Below are 23656 nucleotides of genomic sequence, written 5' to 3'. Positions count from 1 at the left end.
CCTGTAACTTACCCAACTACATGCCATCCCTCTCTTGTCCTTCTTCTGTCCACTTTATCATCATTACAGTCCTGCTGCTTTGCACTGTTATCTCCTGCTGCCCCCTACCCTACTTCCTGTAACACCTGCATCATTAGTTATCCGCCAATCACTACATCTACCTTTCAAACTGACCCAGTCTTTACAGTTGTTGCCTACCTTCCCCCCCTCACTGATTCCCCATCTCTCACTCCCTCATACTCTCTTGCAACCTCCACTCACCCACACCCTTGATCCCTCTATCCCATTCACCTCTACCCAGACACCTCATCACCACCATTTTTACCTCTTTCCAGCTCCATCCAATTATTCTCGTCCTTTCTTCTAAAATGTGAGTGGTCATGTAACGTCTTTACTGCAAGAAACCTTTTCTGTTTTGGCCGCTTCTCTTAGACTTTTCCATTTTCATCTCCTAGTATAAAGCTTCTTCTTCAGGGTTTGTAATCTTACAAGCTCCATGACAACCTCACTTGTGCTGATTGGATGTGTGTATGTATCATCATCATCATCATCATCGTTCGCTTTCCATGCTAGCATGGGTTGGACGATTTGACTGAGGACTGGTGAAACCGGTTGGCAACACCAGGCTCCAATCTTATTTGGCAGAGTTTCTACAGCTGGATGCCCTTCCTAACGCCAACCACTCAGTGAGTGTAGTGGATGTTTCTATGTGTCACCCGCATGAAGGCCAGTCAGGCAGTACTGGCAACGGCCACACTCGAAATGGTGTCTTTTATGTGTCACCCGCACAAGAGCCAGTCCAGGGGCACTGGCAACGATCTCACTTGGTTTGCCGGGTCTTCTCACGCACAGCACATTTCCAAAGGTCTCGGTCAGTAGTCATCGCCTCGGTGAGGCCCAATGTTCGAAGGTCTTGCCTCACCACCTCAGCCCAGGTCTTCCTGGGCCTACCTCTTCCACGGGTTCCCTCAACTGTTAGGGTGTGGCACTTTTTCACGCAGCTATCCTCCTCCATTCTCACCACATGTCCATACCAGCGCAATCGTCTCTCTTGCACACCACAACTGATGCTTCTAATGTTCAGCTTTTCTCTCATGATACTTACACTCTGACGGGTATGCACACTGACATTACACATCCAACGGAGCATACTGGCTTCGTTCCTTGCGAGCTTATGCATGTCCTCAGCAGTCACAGCCCATGTTTCACTGCCATGTAGCATGGCTGTTCGTACACATGCGTCATACAGTCTGCCTTTTACTCTGAGTGAGAGTCTCTTTGTCGCCAGCAGAGGTAAGAGCTCTCTGAACTTTGCCCAGGCTATTCTTATTCTAGCAGCTACACTTTCAGCGCACCACCCCCACTACTAACTTGGTCACCCAGATAGCGGAAGCTATCAACTACCTCTAGTTTTTCACCCTGGAATGAGATAGGAGTTGTTTCCTGTTTGTTTACAGTCTTTATTGCACCTGAACATCTGCCACATACAAAAACTAACTTCCTAGTTAACCTGCCTTTGATATTGCTGCACCTCTTATGTGTCCATAGCTTGCACCGGGTACATCTTATAGAGTTACTAACTACTCTTTTTCTACATACTGAGCAGGGCCATCTACCTGAAGGGGTTTATGTTTTATCTACCTTCCTACTTATTAGGATTTTGGTTTTAGCTAGGTTGACTCTAAGGCCCTTCGATTCTAGTCCTTGCTTCCACACCTGAAACTTCTCCTCTAATTCTGATAGTGACTCCACAATTAGTGCAAGGTCATCAGCATAGAGGAGCTCCCAGGGGCAACCTGTCTTGAACTCCTCTGTGATCACCTGGAGGACTATGATAAATAGGAGGAGGCTGAGGACAGAACCTTGGTGGACCCCTACCTCTACCCGGAATTCATTGCTGTACTCATTTCCAATCCTCACCTTACTGGCAGCATCTCTGTACATGGCTCGCACAGCTCTCATTAACCATTCTTCTATCCCAAGTTTCCTCATTGACCACCAGATAAGGGATCGGGGGACCCTGTCAAAGGCTTTCTCCATGTCAACGAAGGCCAGGTACAGAGGTTTATCCTTGGCTAGGTATTTCTCCTGCAACTGTCTTACTAGAAATATGGCATCAGTAGTGCTTTTATCTGGCATGAACCCAAACTGCATCTCATCTAAATTGATTCGCTCCCTAATTAGTTGGGCTATGACCCTCTCCGTAACTTTCATAACCTGATCTAACAGCTTGATGCCTCTGTAATTATTTGTATCTAAAGCGTCACCTTTACCTTTGTAGCAGTTGACTATGGTGCTGCTACACCAGTCATTGGGTATGACTCCTTCGTGTATCACCTGGTTCGTAATACGGGTGACTAGGCTGTAGCCACCACTGCCAGATATTTTGAGCATCTCTGCAGTGATTCCTGATGGGCTGGGGGCTTTCCCTGTCTTCATACTCTTAATTGCTTTATCTACCCTGGTACTATCAACTCGGATAGCTGGTCCCTTTGTTGGGTCGACATACGGCAGGCTCTCTTTCTCCAATTCATTCTCTTTATTAAGCAATCTATCCTAGTGGCATCTCCAGACCTCTTTCTTTGCAGCCTCATTTAGTGCAAGCGTACCATCATCCATGCGAACACATTTCTCTCCTATATATATATATATATATATATATATATATATATGTGTGTGTGTGTTTGTGTGTATAAATGTATAAGTGTGTGTATTTATATATGTGTGTGTGTGTGTTGTATGTTCTGAAAATTTACTGAATGATAAAAAATAAAATTTTTGTAAATAAGTTTTTATTATCAATTTGTCTCAAAGCAAACTCAGCTATAAATAATAGCTTATAATAGATAAATTTAAAAACTCCTTGTTCTGAAAACAAGTGGAAAGCTGTTTACAAGATTGGAACCATGCTTCTATAACCTAGACAGATGTGTTACCACTTACATTAAAGCAACATTCTGACTTTCAAACATCCAAAAGTAAACATTGTGGATGTAAACAATCTTTCTTGTTGGTAAAATCAAACTATCTGACACGGTTGGTTGAAAGTCAAGAGATTGCTTTAATGTAATTGGTAACATGTCTCTCTGAATTATAGATGTTACATATTGTTCTAGTCCCACAGGCAGCTTTCTAAGGAGGGCAGTGCAATTTTCGGTGCATTGTTTGTGCTAGTGTAAGGGGATATGCATTGATATTAATAGAATAATAGAAATATAATGCTGGATATAGTGCTGACTAACTGGAAATTGTGAAATAATTTAGAATGATAATGTTTCTTTTGAAATGTGGGAAAATTTGTTCTGTATGATTTTTTATTAGATAATTTCTTTGAGCTCTCTCTCTCTCTCTTTTCCACACATGCATGTACACATACACGCATGCATGCACATACATTCACACACATGCATACACACACACACACATGCGTGCACATACATTCACACACATGCATACACACACACACACACTTTTTTCACTTACTCATCTATCAAATCTACTCAGAAGGCTTTCAGTGGCCTGGAGCTATAACAGAAGACATTTGTCCTATGTACTGCGTTGTGGGACTGAACGTGAAACCATATGGTTGAAAAGTGAACTTTTTAATCACACAGCCATACCTGGAGAAAGTGCAGGTTCATGAGCACTTCACATGTTCCACCTCTGACTTGTGTCATAAAAACTCCATACTCCACTCACTTACACACACAACTGTTTTGACAGACAACACATGCAGCTACAGACATCACAAATAATGTTGTTACTAGTTGGTTATTCAAAAGTTGGTGGGTTGTTAATGGTAGTGTTCTTAATGGTTTTTGTGTTGATTGCACACATGTTGATGTTGGATAGTGATGGCAGTGGAGATGAAGGTTGATTTATACACACATACGCATAGGCACAGGTGTAGTAATAAGCACACAGGCAAGCATATGCTTCCCAACCATGTGGTCTCAGGTTCAGTCCCTGGGCCAACCAAAGCCTTCTGAGTAGATTTGGTAGATAGAAACTGAAGGAATCATATATGTGTGTGTCTGTGTGTGCATACCCTTTTGCTGATGTCTCATGATGGATGCAAACATCCCACCACAAAATTCACTGACCAAAGTCAAGGGTATGTGATAGAGATGGACATCCTAATTGATCCTACATTATCAACATCATCATGAGAATGTTGGGAGAAGGTATCTGCCATTTTGCTATCATCATCATCCAATGGTATTCAATGAAGATGGCAAGAATAGATGGTCTTTCATGAAGGTTTCTTGGGGTGAGTTGATTTGGAAATTCCAACTGAAATTAAAGTACCTGTAGAAGCATATAGATAGAGATTGGGTGTGGGCATAGTCTCTCACGTCTGAGAAAGACGATTCCACAATTTCTTGCTGAACAACCCACACAAATGATTTCATCATCATTATCATCATCATCATCATCATTTAACGTCCGCTTTCCATGCTAGCATGGGTTGGACGATTTGACTGAGGACTGGTGAACCAGATGGCTACATCAGGCTCCAATCTGATTTGGCAGAGTTTCTACAGCTGGATGCCCTTCCTAACACCAACCACTCAAAGAGTGGGTGCTTTTACGTGCCACCGGCACGAAGGCCAGTCAGGAGGTACTGGCAACGGCCATGCTCGAAATGGTGTATTTTACGTTCCACCTGCATGGGAGCCAGTCCAGCGGAACTGGCAATGAACTCGCTCAGATGATTTTCTAACGTGCCACCAGCACAAGTGCTAGAAGGCAATGCTAGTAATGATTATGCTCAAATGGTGCTATTTACGGGCCACTAGCACGGAAGCCAGACAGCTGTTCTGGCAATGAACACGCTCGACAGTGCTGTTAGTGCTCCACTGGTGCGGTTGTATTAAATGTTTGTGTTGTACATTAGCTCACTCCCTCCATCAAATTGACATTGCTTGTCCAGGCACATGACGTGCTACATGTTAGACGTTGAAGTGATTGCAGAGCAACATGAAACAAAGTGGTTTGCTCAAAAACACAATGCATCACCCATCTAGGAATTTTACCTTTTAGTATTTAAACCGGCCATATCCAGCCAAAATGCTCTACCTGCGCTATGTTCAAACTGATCAGATATGGCCTCTAACACCAATCTTATGATATTCTAAAAATTAGCAGTTACCTCATCAAAATCTAAAAGTTATAAGATAATGCATGATCAATGCAAAACAATGTGAATAAATAAGTATTGCATTTGACAGAATAATGTGAATGCTAAAGGGTTAAACAACAATTTCATGATTGTGAAAGTAACACCCTAACCACTAGGACATAATATATATCATCACCACCACCATTTAGTGTCTATTCCCCATGCTGGCATGGTGACACACATGCTATCATTATACGCACACACACACACACACACACACACACACACCTCCTTCTCTTGCACTCCCCTGTCTTTGAAAAGAACTTTTTCTCCATCCTTTCCCTTCCGGTCATTCCAATATGTGACCGCGTGTGCATTGTTGGCGATTTTCCTTCTCTGTCTTCCCTTCTTTGGACTTTTCCTATATTTCTGACGAAGATCTCCGATCGAAATGTTAAATCCTCTTTCTTTTCTTTCCTTTCTTGAGCATCCAATAACACTGTACTTATTCCACGTCCTTGCATGGTTTTTCATGTTTTTTCGTGCTTGTTGATGTTTGAATTGACTATATATATATCGTTGCCAGTGCCACTGGACTGACTCTTGTGCAGGTGGCACATAAAAAACACCATTTTGAGCGTGACTAGAGCTCGTGCTGGTGGCACGTAAAAGCACCCACTACACTCTCAGAGTGGTTGGCATTAGGAAGGGCAGCCAGCCATAGGAACCTTGCCAATTAAGGTTGGAACTTGGTGCAGCTCCTCGGCTTACCAGTTTTTAGTCAAACTGTCCAACCCATACCAGCATGGAAAATAGATGTTAAATGGTGATGATGATGATGATGATGATATATGAAATTTCATAGATGTATGTGTATGTTTAATGCACATAATATTGTTGTGAAGTGAAACACTGGAATGCATTTTTGTTCTGTTGCTTGGCTTTGATATTAAAATTATTGCTCATTCAAATTTTGTTCAGTCTTTTTTTATGCCCTACCGATATATTAATAATGAGTCTGTGTGTGTATATTGTGTATATACATGTTGACTAATTGCCTTATGACATTCAGCTAAGACACTTAAATATTAATTATCTAGGAATGACATCTGTTATGGTGTAGATCATTGATGTAACTGTAGGTGGTACTGTGTTCTTCACAAGTATTTTGCTAATTTGTAGAAATAAATTCTAATCTTGCTGTTAATATATTTTGGAGAGCTATAAGTATTACCAGCTGACTTGCACTTCTCTGCTTTCATGAATACTAGTGCCTTTAGTATTATCAAATGAAGTAATGGGCATTGCATAGACTACTTGATTTCCTAGGATTTAAGCCTCTTAAGCTTATGTAGTGAAGACACATGGCTCGGTGGTTAGAGCGCTGGACTCTCAATCATGACTTAGTGTGTTCAATTCCTGGACTGGGCTGTGTTGTGTTCTTAAGCAAGACACTTTATTTCATATTACTCCAGTTCACTCAGCTGTAGAAATGAGTTGCGATGTTACTGGTGCCAAGCTGTATCCCTTGGGATAACATTGTTGTCATGGATAGGGGAGGCTGGTATGCATGAGTGACTGCTGGTCTTCCATAAACAACCTTGCCCAAACTTGTTCCTCAGATGAGAATTTTCTAGGTGCAATCCCATGGTCATTCATGATTGAAAGGGGTCTTTACCCCTTTTTTTAAGCTTATGTATTAACCTGACCCTAGTTATAATTTTCAATAATTGATCTAGTATCCGCTTAAAAGAAAAAAAATCCCAGTTCCCTGAAAACTTTTATATATATAAATATATATATATGTGTGTGTATGTTTCTGTTTAGGGATCCTGTTAACTATATAACCAGTGAGGGTAAGTTTACAGAGATTGCGCAACATCATCATAATGAAGTATTTTTCATGTATATCGGCAAAGAATCACCAGACATTATATTATATGTGAGTACAGAGTTTCTTTATTCATTCTTTTGCTTAGAAGTTTCATTTAGATCATCTGATATTTTGACTTTTTAAAAATCAAATTTTAATCATTCACTTCTTTAATACATGATAAACTATTCACCTGTCTTACTCTTGTTACCTCTAAATTATTATGTTACTTTACTTATTGTTTTTACTCCTTGAGTATCACTTAACTATATAATCTACATTTATGTTATCTTTTATCATTTACTTGTTTGAGTTATTGGACTATTTCCATGCTTGACCATTACCTTAAAGGGTTTAAGGTAAACTAACTGACCCATATGCTTATTTTCTAAAGTCTGAAACTTATTTTATCCAAGTTACAGGGTTGTAAACAAAACAACATTAGCTGTCAAGTGGTGGGAGAGACCTAACAAACACAAAGGCACACACACACTCTCTCTCTCTCTCTCTCTCACAACACAAATGATGGGCTTCCACACAGTTTCCATCTACCAAATTCCTTCACATAGCATTAATTGGCCTGGGGTTATAGTAAAAGACATTTGCCTAAGGTGCTGCACTGTGGGTTTGAACCTGAAATTATATGGTTACAAAGTGAGCTTCTTAATCACACAGCCATGCCTGCTCCTGTGGAAAGAGTACTACAGTAATCTCATAGCTTTACTCACCTTAACTCACGACAGCCTCATCATTAATTTTACTATCTTTTATCTTTTTTCTTACTTGTTTATTTTGCTTATGTGGTATTCTATAATTTTCAGTTAGAGTGTAGTTTGGTCTCAAGTGGGGTGGTACAAACCTAGCAATATGTGTTTTATAGTGAAAACAAAATTTCCATTCAAAAGGAACAATTTCATTTTGAGTCTAACCATTTTAAGCTGTAGTGGAAACGCAACTTATGTTGCAAATAGGCATATGAATATTGTATAAATTTTATAATTGAAAAATTTATTATACTTTGTACACACAAGTATATCGGCCTTCGGGCGCAATAGAATGTGCTCACAGGCGCATTTACACCTGTGGGCAGGGGTTTCCCCACCCCTGATCTAAACCTACTTAATACACTAATTTCTTTTTCACTTACTGCTACTATGTCAAAATCTTTCCTATTCTTACTTGCTTCTTCCTGAAATTCCTATAGAATGGATTTAATTATTAAGTAGTTAATTGTAATTTGGCCTCAGGTCCGTCCTGATTGAACAAACTGATGACCAAATGTCATCCACCTGTGTTTATTCTATCTTTTACTTCACATTATCAAATGTGTTATTTTTAAAGATAGAAAAGTGTTTTGCAAAGAGATTTTGCTGCTATATCTAGTAGACTTGGTGATTATGTAGTGGCTTGCTCATTGGCTTGTTTATGTTATTAGTATATTCAGTAAGTGGTGCCATTAGATCTTTTTGTAGGGAACAGAACTGGTGGACAATTGCTGGATACCTTGTTCTGCCAGAAGGTTTGTTAGAACTAGTAGATAAATTCTGTTAGTTAAGTTGTATGGTGCAATTGTTAACAACAAAAACATTTTATCTCTGTAAATTGAACAGATTATATGATACCTGTATCAGAAGTGTTATATATAATAAACTAGGGCATTGATGTCAGCATCTGAAGAAGAGCAAGTTAAGTATAATATGTAATGTGATCTTCAAAGATATACTAAGCTTTTGAGGATTCTGAGTATATTCAAAGATAGACTCAGCCCATATCAGCATGGAAAACAAATGTTAAATGATGATGATGAGTTTAAGAAGCAAATGAGTATTTATTTCAAATATAAACCAGTATCCCCCCCCCCCCAAAAGAAGATGAATTTATTGTTAGAGATGTATTCACTAGCATATATTTAAAATCTGAATGGATTTTGTATGTCAAATGATGAAGTACATTGCAATAATAGTGGAAGATGCAGGATTTTAGAGTTAGATCAAAAAAACCATTGGAGTTGATTATTAGTAGCTTTCAAAGGAAAAAATTCAGGGGTAAAAAAACCTTGAAAGATGTCATATTACAGTGTTCTTCAAACTATGTCAACATGATGTTGGGGATATTAAATTGTTGCTGATGCTGCTATAGTTGTGGTAATGGTGGAGGCAGCAGTGTTGGTATTGTTGAGTTTAAAATGTATGTGAAACAGATAAAATATTTTAAAAGGTTACCCCGCTATCTGGTATAACATTTGCAATGTTCTGAAAGTTAATGGAATAATAGATTTTTAGTCTGAAAGAATAAGGTTACTTTATAATGTAGAAAGAGAAGGAGGGAGGAGATGGGGAAATAGACGAGGGAGAAATTTTCCAAAAATTGGTAGCAATTAAGACTTGATATATATTGTAAAATATATTTGAAATATTAGACTTAATGTTGAGGAAAATGCTGAATTCTTATTGTTGTTGAAGACTATTCGTTAGCAAATCAAATGCCTGAATTGAGTATAGAGAGGACTTTATTTTCATTAATACTATTTAGTAAAATGTTAACTGAAAGCAGTCAAGCTTAGGCAATTAAATTTTTACTCTTCTACTTCTATGTTTATTCTCTTTACTTATATTTTAAGTTAGCATATCTGTTAGGAAGTGCCTCATAAATATTTTCATTTTTTAGTTGCTTTTACAAATCTATTTTATATATGTTTGTTTGTTTTGTTGTTTAAGAGGCAGTTTAATTAATTGTTGCCCTAATCTTGGATTATGTTCCTTTTTTGTCTATTTTATTAACACCCTGTATTTATTATTTCATCATGTGTAGGCATGCATATGTGTATACACGTGTGTATACACACACACATATATATATATATGTATACACATATGTGTATACACACATATATATGTGTATGTGTGTGCATATATATTTGCTTGATGCATACAAAGATAACTGTTTCATAAAATTAACTAGAATATATTATTTAAAAGTTTATTTCCATTCTGGCATTTGAGTGTGAAATAGCTTTCATCTAATTTTTTTAAGCCTCCAGTTGCCATGTGTTGAATGCTTTTGTAATTTGACACATGTAGCATACATTTCTAAACCAGTTACTTTATAGCTAGATGCCCTTTATGTCATCAATCACTCAAATGAAAATGAAAAGAGTTCTTATTTTAAATTTAGCTAAATGGTTTTACAGTTTGGCCTGAGGATGCATAATGTTTTTGTTGAATTTCATGCTTAACAATTACTGATCCTTTTGTCTCTTTTTGACATTTCTAACTGTCTGCAAAACTGATTCTTTCCAGTTTGCACAGTATCACATTCCTAGTGTTGTCAATTGTGTCAAATCTCATTCCAAATATTCTTCAACTGGCTCTGATGACCAGAATAGCTACTGTAGTTTGATCCTACCACCAAGGCTCCTCATTTATAAATAAAACAATGAAATTTATAGTATACATTCTGTAGACATTCAACTACTCATAATTTTTAAATACAGTCTCACATTTCTTACATATATAGATATGATAGTTTATTTCTTATATGGACTATAGAATATCTGTAAATACTGACTGCAATCAGTACAAATTGTAGACATAGCAGCAATACCATTTACTATATTTCATTGTATTACAATTTACCAAACTCTTCTTCTACTAACACCAGATTGTATCTGGTCATAATTTTTGTTTCATTACTCCTGAGATTTTTTCCTTTATACATATTTTAATGGGGGTTTTTTTTTTCAGAAAAAGTATGTATTGACAGCTAGGAGACAACTAATCCAAAGCTATTTTTATGTGGGGGAAAGCAGAGTATTACCACCAGTAAGTATAGCATTATCGTTTATCTCTGTTTCAAGTTTTATACAACCATTATGACACAATAGGAAATGAAAAAATGGTCAGATTGATTTACCTTTAGCATGCTTAAAGTGCATCATGTCGCCATATGAGTTTTCTCCCCTGTAGCCGCAAGCACATTGTGTTGTATTGAGAGGGGAGAAAACTCATATGACAACATGATGCACCTACAGTGTTCTAAAGCTTAAATTGCTTTCTTTTTCCTATAAGATCATGATGAATGATTTGTTCTTCAAAGATGTCAGAGCAGAACTATGGTTGAAATATGTTACGTAAATGACATATGTACGCAAACATTCTCATATATTTTTTTAAGATTACATGATTTAACATGTTAGCTTACTGTATGAATGAATGCTCTCTCTCTCTCTCTCTCTCTCTCAACCTTTAATCTAAAACAAAATTTCAAACATTCAGTATTTTGTTATCCAGAATAAAGTTTCAAATATTAAAGCTGTTACTTACGATAAAATGCACACTTCAGCATATTCACAAATTGAAAGTGGGAGAAAGAAGACTTAGTTATGGAAGGAGATATTTAGAACTTACATTACAGCCCATTCATAAATGTATGTTGTGAGAGAACATTTGCAGATAAAAGGAGGAGAAAGAAGTAATGATTTTGAAGCATATGGGATTGATCAGTGAAACCATCTAAGAGAAATGTTTATATAATGATTGGAGCATGTTATCACCTGATAGCAATGAGAATATTACAGCATGGGAAAAGTATAATCAACATCTGTTGAAGACATTTAAGTGGCATTTTAAATTTTATTCTCCTTTTCTTTTTCTTTCCCTAATGTTCAACTCTTTCAAATCCAGAATTCTTCTTTTCTTCAAAATACCACAGGCTGAAGTAAGCAAGAATGTTCACATAGCACAGAAATAGTTAACTCTAACTCTTTGCTGCTTAGTTAGTAAATAAAGATTGTAACTTAGTAGCTGGTTTGAGGGGTTAAATGCATAGATCATTAAAGTTGCCTGTGCAATCTGATTGTCTAGAGAATATTAAAAATACAAGAAGAATAAAAAAGATTGCGTTTCCCTCTAGAAAGAGTTCCGCAACCACAAGATGAATTTGATCAGATAAAATGCTTAAATACTCTTGACTATTATTCTGCCATGAAGGGAAAGCATTGGGCTGGCGGATTTCCAAGATATTGCCACCCCCTCCAGATAACAGATCCTCCTCCATGTTTAACAGTTGGAAGAAGGCAGTCTGGGTCAAATGCTTCTTTTGGCTGTGTCCACATGTATACTCGACTGGTGTTCGAAAATAGGGTAAAGAATGACTCATCCGAGAAAATAACATTCTTCCACTGCTCTAAGGACCAATTCTGGAGGTTTTTACTCCACTCTAAACGCTTTGCAACATTTGTTTTTGAAGTAGTGGTTTTCTGATTGAAGCCCTCCAATGAAATCCAGCTTTGTGTAGTTCCCAGTGAACAGTTTATGTGGAAACTGGGTTCTTGAGGTGGTCATTAAGCTCTGCAGTAATTTTGGGAGCTGTACTTTTGTGATCCTTTCTAACAATTCGTGTAAGAGTCCGATGGTTCCTATCTGAAAGTTTTGGTTTTCTACTGTAGTTTTGTTTTGACAAGGAGGTTTTTCACTCTTTCTCAAAGGCTGTCATTACTTTCGAGATAGTACTTCTTGATACACCAAACATTTCGGCTGTTTTTGTTACGCTAGCACCTGCCATACGAGCACCAACAACTTGCCCTCTTTGAAAGTCCGATAGATCTATCATTTTAATGAATTTTAATTACCTTTTCTGATGATGTCTGAAAAGAAACGGCAATTTTAGAAAAACATATTAAGCAACACTAATAATAAATCAAAAACATAAAAATAAACAAGCTTTTGACAGTTTTATAGACTTTTCAAAATTATGATGCTATGATGCTAGGTGTTTCCATTATTTTGTCCAACCCTTGTATATATATTTACACTGTATTCTCATGTCAGAAATAATTCTAATTTTTCAGCATGTAAGGATGTCCAGGAGTCCAACTGTTCTTGTTTTTAAAGATAATCATTATGATGAATATTTTGGTAAGTGCTTTTTCTACTGGGTTTTCTTACTTTTGTTTTGAAATAAAGATATCTTTACAAAAAATGTCTTAATAATTAGTTTTGAATCATAAGTTACTACTTTTTGCACCATATTAATGAATGACTAATTATTTTGTTAGGTATTAGAACTTTATTGCTTTTCATTTGTTTATTTTATAAATTGCTCATTAGTATTAATTAGAGGAAATGAAATTGAGAAATGAAGCCTGAGGGTTGCAGGCATCTAGTTACTGCTGCAACTTTCATCTAGCAAATGTTTTTTCCTTGTTATATATTTGTTTTTGAAGAATTTCTTCCTTAAAGCATTTATATTTTAAGACATAATACTACAAATAATAGTTGTCACCACCATTTTTGTTATCATTATTCTCACCACTGTAACCCATATTTTCCTCATTATGACTACAAGTCTATAAGGTTGTTGCATTGTTTAGGAACTGCCAACATAGCAACTGAATCTTTTTCAACAAACTTTGTAACATTGAAATAAGGGTACTCCTAAGCAGAATTTTGTACAATAATAACAAAAATTTGAACATGGATTGAAAGAGGAAATATAACCTGGATTGACATTCTATTTTCATCACATTCTTTGACAGTAGAGTTGTTAGTCTTGCAGCTATTACCACTTAGCTTATTTTTCTCTTGTTTACAGTTCATGTCCCTTTACAATTTGTGTTTTCTTTTTCTTTCACATTTACTCTTTAGACAACACTGTATTAGTGTTTACTCCAGATATCTGATAAGTAATGAGATAAACCTTATCGACAACTTCTAATAAAATATCACCTAAACTGACAGCCTTAATTGCTGGGCTATTTATATTGTTGGTGCACTACTGCATTTAAAATATTGATTCAGCACTAATCAACTTTCAATAGACTCTAATGTATGACCATATTTCTGGTGTTGCTGGGAAGAGATTGTTTCTACAGTTTGATAACATGTTAGCTTCTATAAATTTCCGTGCTTTTTCACAAACATCTTACTGATTTTGAAAAAACATCAGCAGATCCTCTTGGCTAAATTGATTATGGCATGCAGGCAATCCATAATTGATTATGGCTTCTATAATGATTATGGCAATCCATAATTGATTATGGCATGCAGGCATCCAGTCCTTATACATCTCTCTACCAAAGTGTCAACCTTTGAGATAATCTTTTTGAGTTTTATGACATAAAATGTATTTACCCATACCAATTTATTAGAATTCAAGTAATGCATGTAGATCATACGTTTGGATGCAGCAGACTTATGGTCATAGGATCGCGGTTTCGATTCCCAGACCGGGCGTTGTGAGTGTTTATTGAGCGAAAACACCTAAAGCTCCACGAGGCTCCGGCAGGGGATGGTGGCGAACCCTGCTGTACTCTTTCACCACAACTTTCTTTCACTCTTACTTCCTGTTTCTGTTGTGCCTGTAATTCAAAAGGTCAGCCTTGTCACACTGTGCCGCACTGAATATCCCCGAGAACTATGTTAAAGGTACACGTGTCTGTAGAGTGCTCAGCCACTTGCACGTTAATTTCACGAGCAGGCTGTTCCGTTGATCGGATCAACTGGAACCTTTGACGTCGTAAGCAACGGAGTACCAACAACATACATTTGAGCATGCATACATATGAACATACAAATGTACCCCCCCCCCCCCCCCCCAACACACACACATGGCTTCAGAGTGTGTGTGTGTAAATGAAGAAAAAGTAGACTTGAAAAATAAAAAATAAAATTGTTTTCAAAATTTGTCATGGAATTTTTCTTTTGAAACAGGCGAACCATCAATGTCTGAACTTGATGAGTGGGTAGTTAAAGAACGCTACCTCGCATACCCTACAGTTACTGCCAATATTCTCAATGAAATGGTGGAGCTAAAGAAAATTCTAGTAATTACTGCTTATAATAAAGAAGACAGTAAAAATAGAAAAATTAATGCCCGGTAAGTATTAATTTTTAAATCTCATTATCTATGAACTTTGTTTAATTATTTGTATTTTAGTTGCTACAGCTAATTAAGATGTAAGTTTATACAAATTGAGGAAAATTTTGAGATGAAGAAAATTGTCACATTTATATATTTTACTGCTAATATGTGTAAATGAAAAATCCTAACCCTAAAGCCCACACCACCAATACCAATATCAAAAACAAGTAAAAGACTGGCTGCTACATTACTTATTACTTAATGCATCAATAACATTTAGGAAATATGCAGTAGGTGAGGAGACCCGGCAAGGCAAGTGAGAGCATAATCTGTGACCTCTGCCAGAAGTGTAGCCAGCTCACTTATTCGTATTTTTACTTCATTGGACACTAAAAATTCTGCTTGCAAAGACCTGTTAAGGCAAGTGAATTTGGAATTTGAAATTTGAAATCTGAAATCGAACCGAATTCGACGACTGGCACCCATGCCATCCTCTCTTTCATTGAACACTAAACTCTGCTTGCGAAGACCTGTTGGGGCAAGTGAAATCGGAATTGAAATTGTAATTGGACCATACTCAATGACTGGCGCCTGTGCCAGTGGAGCACTAACAGCACTGTCTGAGCGTGTTCATTGCCAAAGCAGCTGTCTGACTTCCATGCTAGTGACCCGTAAATAACACCATTTGAGAGTAATCGTTACCACAGTCGCCTTCTAGCACTTGTGGTGGTGGCACATTAGAAAATCATTTGAGCGAGGACGTTGCCAGTGCCACTGGACTGGCTCCCATGCAGGTGGCACGTAAAAAACACCTTTTTGAGCATGGCCATTGCCAGTACTGTGTGACTGGCCCTCGTGCCGGTGGCACGTAAAAGCACCCACTATACTCTCGGAGTGGTTGGCATTAGGAAGGGCATCCAGCTGTAGAAACTCTGCCAGATCAGATTGGAGCCTGGTGCAGCCTTCTGGCTTGGCAGTCCTCAGTCAAATCGTCCAAACCATGCTAGCATGGAAAGCGGACATTAAATGATGATGATGATGGTGATGTTAGTCTACAAATGAAAGGCCATGATTCTCTTTTTATTAGCAAGGGAAAAAGAAATAACAATGCAGTGATGTTAATGTTAAATTTTGAGTTGTTTGTTAGTGATTTGAGAGAAAATGAAAGAAAGTAAGGGAACTTCAGTGAAGCAGAGAGGGTGAAGAAATGACTGAGCTTTCAGATTCTGATTGAAAAGAACAGGATTTGGATATGGTTCTGTCAACACATGTTATGATGTTGTGTAGGAAAGTTTCTCATCAAGTTTGATTGTGCTGAATGAAACTAGCAGATGGCTTTGTTGAAACATTCTTGTATCAGATAGAATGGAAAACTCACTGATGCTAAAGGAAAATAAAAGATTGCATTTCTTATTATTCTCTGGTGTATGATACACATGGGTGTGTGATACGAGAAAGAAATTCTTCAGTGGTTTTGTAGAATCTGAATTATTGGATGAGATTAATTTTAAGTGATAAAGGTGATTGTTCATTGCATTCAAGAATCACATGCTTTGTCTAGTAGATTTCAGATGCTGATAATCTCCTGATTTTAAAATATTGTTATACTGTGTAGATGTCCCTTCTCTATTAGCTATAGATAATTCTTTTGTCACTCAGATTTATTGATTAAAAAAAAAACTTAATATATATGAAGACAAATGAGATGGAGAAGTTTAGTGATCTGTGGATTATCTAATCAGTGTTCTGAGTATTTTAGTTACCTGAAAGAGTTAAAATTCTGTGACATTTCAAACTTCTTTAGATAAGGCCATGATCTGCATTATTTGATTATGCTGGGAGTAGATAAATTATATCAAACTGCTGTTAAGTTATGAAGTGTAACATTTTTTTTCTTTTTGAATAAAAGAGCAATTTTTTGTATGCTTTCCTAAAATATTAATTTTATTACATTTGGGTGTTTGCATGGATTGCACAAATAGTTTCTTTATTGTTGGATGCACTTCTCAATACTTAAGTGTGGATTGAATATATCACTTAAACTACCTAGGGTGAAGTATCTGGTTTCAGGAAACAACACAATACCATGTCTTTTGTTCTTTTGTTTCGTTCACTTGAAAATTGTGTGTGAAGAAGAAAGATTATTGTATTGAGTTATGTTGATAATGTAGAAAAAGAAAAAAGCAAGAGTATTAATAATAATAATTTTTGTCATTTATAAAAGTGTGCTTGCTAAGTTGTTTATGTCATAAGTTCAATCATTGTTGCCTTTGACCACCTACGTGAAAAATGGGTCAGCTTTCAACTTGACAGTTTCATGGTGTGGTAGGACATGGAATCATAAAACCTCTTTCATATTGATATATGAATGTCTGTGATTATTGAGTGTGGTCTGCTTCTGTTCACATTGTTGTGTATTCTATGGTTGGAACTGGCTCAACCCATCCCAGGTGAATGCTGCTACAAATACTTATACAAGTACAAATATAGAGGGGTCAAAAAGTACTAAAAAAAAATCTTCCTAGTACAACTAGCTAAGTATAGTTTTTGAATGTGCTAATAAGAATATACATTTTTATAAAAAAAATTATCAAACAATCAAATGTTTAAGTTATGTACATTTTTTTACCTGGCTGTAATGATTGGTTTCTCTATTTTATTCAGTATACTTACCTATAGTCTTGCTTTTAAATGTCTTACATGAAACAAATTTGGTTTGGGATATTTTTTCTGAGGAAAATTGGTGCTAATTTTTATTCATTTGCTCTCCGTTGGTTCAAGATGGTAAAACTAAAAGAATCACTCTGGTGCTCCACAACTCTAAATTTGTCTAAATATATTGTACTGTAGAATGCATAAATATAAATAAATGGTACCCCTCCGCTGACATTCTAGTTGGCCTATATTTTTGTTTCATTACTTTAGCAAATAGTTGTAATTAAATCTATACCAAACAGTTTTGTATCCTGTGTGTATGGAACTGCATTAGGTGTTTACACTTATAAAAAATTAGTATTTCCTTTTAATAGTTATGCATATTTAGTACAGTTTATGATGAATGCAGTAACATTATTAATTTTAAAAAATTAGCTGCATTTGCACATTTTTCAGCTAGTCAGTATTTGGCCCACTCCTCTGCTTATTTTGAACTTATAAGAAGGAACTGCATATCAGAGTATTTCTTTTCTGGAACCATGTGCATAAAATAGTTATTTCTTCTTCCTTCTCTCTCTTTTTTATTTCTTTCTTTCTCTTGCTACCTTCTACATTATTCCATCCTACTTTTCACTCTTTTGTTTCCCATTTAAGTTTTGTAACATTTTACATACTGCTTCTTTTCCAATATTCTGTTTTGTTATTCTTCCTAATTTACCAATGTGTATATAATTGGGTATGAAAGTCATTCCTTTCTTTAGTTGGTTACTTATATTGTAAAATTTTCACCATTTTTTTTTTGCATTCAATTTTGTATCCAGTTACAACTGGCCAACTTTAAACAATGTCATTTCGTTTATTTAACAAACAATTTTTTTAAATAATTTTATCGAGATAGTATTTTATATATCATCTTATATTTTGTCTAATGCACTTGTTAACAATTAGCACTTACATGTCAAGACCTATCAAGAATCCCAGACTTGCTTTTGCAGTAAACTGCAAATGAATGATATTGTTTCTGTGAAGGGTTAGGTATTTGCTTGCAATCAGCATGCACGTTTACCATACATGCTTAGATACATACATTATGTGTGTGTGTGTGTGTGTGTGTGTGTGTGTGTGTGTGTGTGTGTGTGTGTATATATATATATATATATATATGGGACTAGGAGATGTGATTTGCTGTACTTGATAAGATATGTCAAGCTAAGTAAAATTGCTGTCTTCCACACATACAGGCTTGTCTTTTCAGGTGCTGGTGCCACTTAAAAAGCACCCGTGCTAGTGCTGCATTAATGCACCCATGCCAGTGGCATGTAAAAAGCACCCAGCACACTCTGTTAAGTGGTTGGTATCAGGAAGGGCATCCAGCCTTAGAAACCATGCCACAACAGACAGTTGGAATCTGAACAGCTCCTTGTTAGCCAGCTCCATGTCAAACCATCCAACCCATGCCAGCATGAAAGCAGATGTTAAACAATGTTGATATATATATATATATATATATGTATGTATGAAACAGGCTTTTAGTTTCTGACTACCAGTTCCACTCACAAGGCTATAGTGGAGAATGTCAACTGAGTGTCCATACATTAAGACCATGCTCCTAACCACATGGTCTTGGAGTGAACTTCTTAGTCACATAGTAATATTTTCTCTTATTACAACCCATATGCTTAAAATTAAGTTTAAAGTTATTGTAGAATAATTTCAGTTACCTATAATCAAAATATTTCTGTTTCATGTTTAATTTATATCTAGGTAGTTCTGAGATAAATTTGAGATGCATTGGAATATTTATAATGGGTAATAAATCAATGATGAGCTGGAATTTTATTTACAGGGTTGTAGCCACTGTGCATCTATGGTATTGATAATATTGATTGTACATTTCATACCTGCATGTAATATTGTATAGGAAAATAACTGTTTTACTTTGACCAAATCCACTTCACTTTACTATAACAACTATCTAAATCTTCTGTAATGCAAGGACAGGCTGGACAGTGGTGCAATAACAGCGTGCCCAGCCTTCTTCAGTGTAGGTGAACAATAATCTATTGCATCCATGTTGGAGTGCTTCCTGTAGTTCTCTCCACCAGACAGAAGCTTTGTATGCCTAAAGTGCTGGACCTGTGAATCATGCTAATCGTTTATCTGATTACTTACACACCTTAGGTATGCTTGGCTTAAGTTGAGTGGTGTTAGATGGCAACAAATGTATAAAAATATATATTAACTTAAAGGAATAATTCTTATGCTCATCATGCTTAACTTTATTATTCTGTTTTCATCTATTTTTGGATTGTAACTGCAAGTGCTGTGCAAACACTGCATGAGTGTTGCACTGTTCGTTATTGTCAGATTGTGTTATGGCTTATCTAGAATTCTTTCCTGCAGTGAAATATAGATGTTTGGGAAAAAGAAATGCATCAAGCAGTTAAACATTTGCAAAATTCTTATTTCTAATTCTGAGGTGTTGTAACTAGTCTTACAGACAACAATCATTTAAAAAATAGACAAAAGGCATTATTATTCCTTATTTAAAGCTTCCTGCTGCAAGCACTATATATGTTGGTTGCTGTATCACAATACATCATAATCTAATGCTAGAGAACTACTGACAATATTAGAATACAATACATCAACATTAATCATGGATATATAAGACATTAGATATTTTAAGTTGATAACCAATTATTTGCCTGTGTTCTGTACAATTTCATTTGTAAACTGATTTATTTGAATTATGTATGGAAGCATTTATAGAGGGATTAAAATTTCATGTAGATCAACTAATAATTTTTGCTGAAGACTTTTGGTATTCAGTTTTGGGCAGCCTGCAAAATTTGTGGGCCTTCCTCCAAATTAGTCCAATTAAAAAAATTGATAGTCATCAGAGATATATATTTTTAATTACCTATTTCACTACCTGCAATAATTGTAGTAATTGACAAACTTACACATTATTTCATATATTTGCTGTACTTTATTTTCAACAGATAAAAATATAAATATTTACAAGTCTCATATTTATTCAAGTTTTACAATAAATACAACTCTCAAACTGGTCAACAAAGTATTATATAATTTTATTTTATATTTTTGTATTAAACAGTCTAATTTAAGTTATGATTTAAACGGTTGTATTTTCATTTCCGTTTTCTTCAGTTGCTCATGCTTCCATTCATTCCACGATATACCCCGATAGCTTACATTAGCCTTCTCATAATAGGGTCCATTGAGAATAGCAAACCAACAGTTAGTAAACCACCAGCCAGCCTCCCATTCTTTAGCACAGTGATATTGGCTCCATTTATCATTGTCTTTATCTGATGTACTAAACAAAAGTCCATTGTGTTTACCGAAGCTATCTTTTGCACTGCCTTTGTATTTGCCTATGTTTAATTTATAACTGTCTCGTTCACCATCTATCTTGAAGGTTTCATATATTGCATAAACACGGTTTCCTTGAAAGTCCCACAAATCAATACGCAGTTGGTAATGTGCTTGATTTGTCAGCAAAAAAATATTGTCATTACCAAGCCAGAGTTCTCGGATTACATCACCAAATCCATCTTTGTAAGTTTTCCAGTCTTGGTTAAATGACAATTTACCATCCAGTCGTCTCTGAATGACTAACCATCCTCCTGGTGGGGTGTCCATGTCACACCATACAGGAATAGGACAAGAAGAGTAAGTAGGCTTTATGTAGTAAACACTGCTGTCTGTATGACCTCGCTCATATACATCTTGGCAATCTGAAATATAAAGTACAACAAAGTTGAGTTATTCATTTGCATAAAAACAAAAAAAGTACAAAAACAAGTAAAAAACAGTTAGAGAGCAGTTGAGATGATTTGTTGCTTGTGATTTTATATCACTTTACATTGTGAAAAAGGAAATGCCTGAATTTTGTCTCTTGCACAAAGTAAATAATATGTATTATACTGTAGTTAGCAGAAATCAGCAGAAAAAAAACAGTCAGCTGTCTGCTATTATGTGAGATGCACTTTTACTGTGACGTCTGAATTCTTGTTAGTAGAACTTTGCTTTCAGTTTTTTTGAACAGAAATAATACTAAAGCCCAAATATCAGCATTGTGCACATTTTGTTTAACTCTTTAGCATTCAGATTTCTTTGTTTAATCTAATGATTATTTATTTACATTGTTTTGAATTAATCACACATCATTTTGTGGCTTCAAGATTTTAATGGTGTGTTTGTATATTTTTAGAATGACATTGTAGGGTAGGTGTAAGAGGTTGGATCTGGTCAGTTTTAACATAAAACATGTAGAATATTGGTCAAATAGGGTTGGATTAAATGCTAAAGGGTTAAATAATAAGTTGATATTTCCCTATTTATTAATGCATGATGATGATGATGATGATGAATATGAAAGTATATGAAAGTATACTCAACATATGTAATAGTATATGACTTCATATTGGTAAAACGGAACACTGTAGATAATATGTATTGCTAATGAAAGCATATTGTAAGGAATATATACTGAATTCTGTTGAAAAAAATGCCTCTAGCTTATGGTTTCCTCATTCATGAAATTTCACAGCTAAAGTGTAATATAGTATGAAAATATATTATTACAGTACAGGATAAGATTTGTGAAAGAAAACAGTTTCTTCACTCAATTCAGACAAATGTAATTAATTAGCTAAATATTTTTTCAGTGTAATTAATGAAGTATTTAGCCATATTCTGTAGGGGCAGTATTTGATATGTTCATTCTATTGAATAGCCTGAAGCCTCTGAGATTAGTCGTAACTGTTTCTGTTTCATTGATGCTTCTTATAGTAAGAACAATATAAGGCTATAATGTTCACTGGTGTGTGCTTTAATGCGTGAGTACACACACACACATCAAAATACATCCTTCATGATACTGTGAATGATGTTCTAGACTTTTAGGAAGTGAAGAGACCACCATGTTGTGCTCCAGAAAAGTAGAAGATCAAAATACATAGAAAGCCTCCTTTGTTCCTAATGAAGATATAAACAAAATGCTTAACACACACACACACACATGCACACACACACACACACACACACTTCCTCTCTCTCTCTCTCTCTCATAAATACATATACTCATATATACACTTACACATATGTACATTAATGCACATGCGTTGATTGGCAGTATGCTACGTGGAAGAAGACCCAATTCCTTGCCCAGGTGCGGCAAACTAGAAGTTAAATTATACATTCATTATCTATCTGTCTGCCTATCCACACACACACACACACACACACACACACACACACACACACACACACACACACACACATACACACACACACACACAAGCAGGTGTTGTTAAGCTATGTACATGTGAGCATGTAAGTATGCATGCATATCTGCTCACCATCTAGTCTATATCATTGACTTCTTTGATAACCCTAACCCCTTTGATGCCAATATCACTTGCTCCTCAATCTCTTATCTGTTGCACCACATATCTCTATCATTCAGGTGTCTATTGCCCATACCACTGTCACCCAGTCCCCTTTTGTCTATGTCCATAATTTTTCTTGTTCTTACTTCTGGCATCTATGCCACTTATTCATTCCCCTCTACTCAGTTGCAGTTTTACAGTGCTACTAATATGACTGAGGTTGGTAGTGGTTCTCTCTTCTTTTCACTATACATTGCACTCTCTCATCCTTGTCTTTATTGCTCTTTTATTGGGCAAGTGTCTTCTACTATAGCCTCGGGCTAACCAAAGCCTTGTGAGTGGATTTCATAGACGGAAACTGGAAGAAGCCCGTCGTATGTCACCGTTACTAGCCACAGTTACAATTTCACTTGGCTTGACAAGTCTTCTCAAGCACAGCCATCACCAAAGGTCTTGATCACTTGTCATCGCCTCCATGAGACCCCACATTCGAAGATCATGCTTCATCACCTCATCCCATGTCTTCCTTTGTCTACCTCTTCCACAGGTTCCCTCAACAGTTGGAAATTTGCACTTCTTTACACAGCTCTTCTCAACTGCATAATATACACACACACACACACACACACACTATATATATATATATAGTGTACTTTTCTGTTATTGGTGGGATCAACAAAAAAAGTACTCTCTCCCCCAGTGAGAGATAAATATACACAGGATTTA

At 36.1% G+C, this 23656-nt stretch overlaps 2 protein-coding genes across 2 annotated transcripts in view; one reads left to right on the top strand and one right to left on the bottom strand.

Annotated features, from left to right (window-relative positions):
* The window catches only part of LOC106871411 (protein disulfide-isomerase TMX3), a 115045-nt gene that overhangs the window by 39318 nt on the left and 52071 nt on the right, over positions 1-23656 (top strand). Inside the window, exons 6-9 of the mRNA XM_014917836.3 lie at positions 6950-7064; positions 10739-10816; positions 12844-12910; positions 14705-14870. Coding sequence (XP_014773322.1) covers positions 6950-7064; positions 10739-10816; positions 12844-12910; positions 14705-14870 — 426 coding nt within the window. The remainder of the gene's footprint in view (positions 1-6949; positions 7065-10738; positions 10817-12843; positions 12911-14704; positions 14871-23656) is intronic.
* The window catches only part of LOC106871412 (techylectin-5B), a 31411-nt gene continuing 28237 nt past the window's right edge, over positions 20483-23656 (bottom strand). The window contains exon 2 of the mRNA XM_014917837.3: positions 20483-21274. Within this exon, the coding sequence (XP_014773323.1) occupies positions 20643-21274 (632 nt within the window). The 3' untranslated portion in view covers positions 20483-20642. The remainder of the gene's footprint in view (positions 21275-23656) is intronic.

This window comes from Octopus bimaculoides, chromosome 1 (genome assembly GCF_046866305.1).
Source record: "Octopus bimaculoides isolate indiv1 chromosome 1, ASM4686630v1, whole genome shotgun sequence".
Taxonomy (NCBI): domain Eukaryota; kingdom Metazoa; phylum Mollusca; class Cephalopoda; order Octopoda; family Octopodidae; genus Octopus; species Octopus bimaculoides.
Note: the sequence above shows the minus strand (reverse complement) of the source record. Positions and strands in the feature narration are given on the sequence as shown.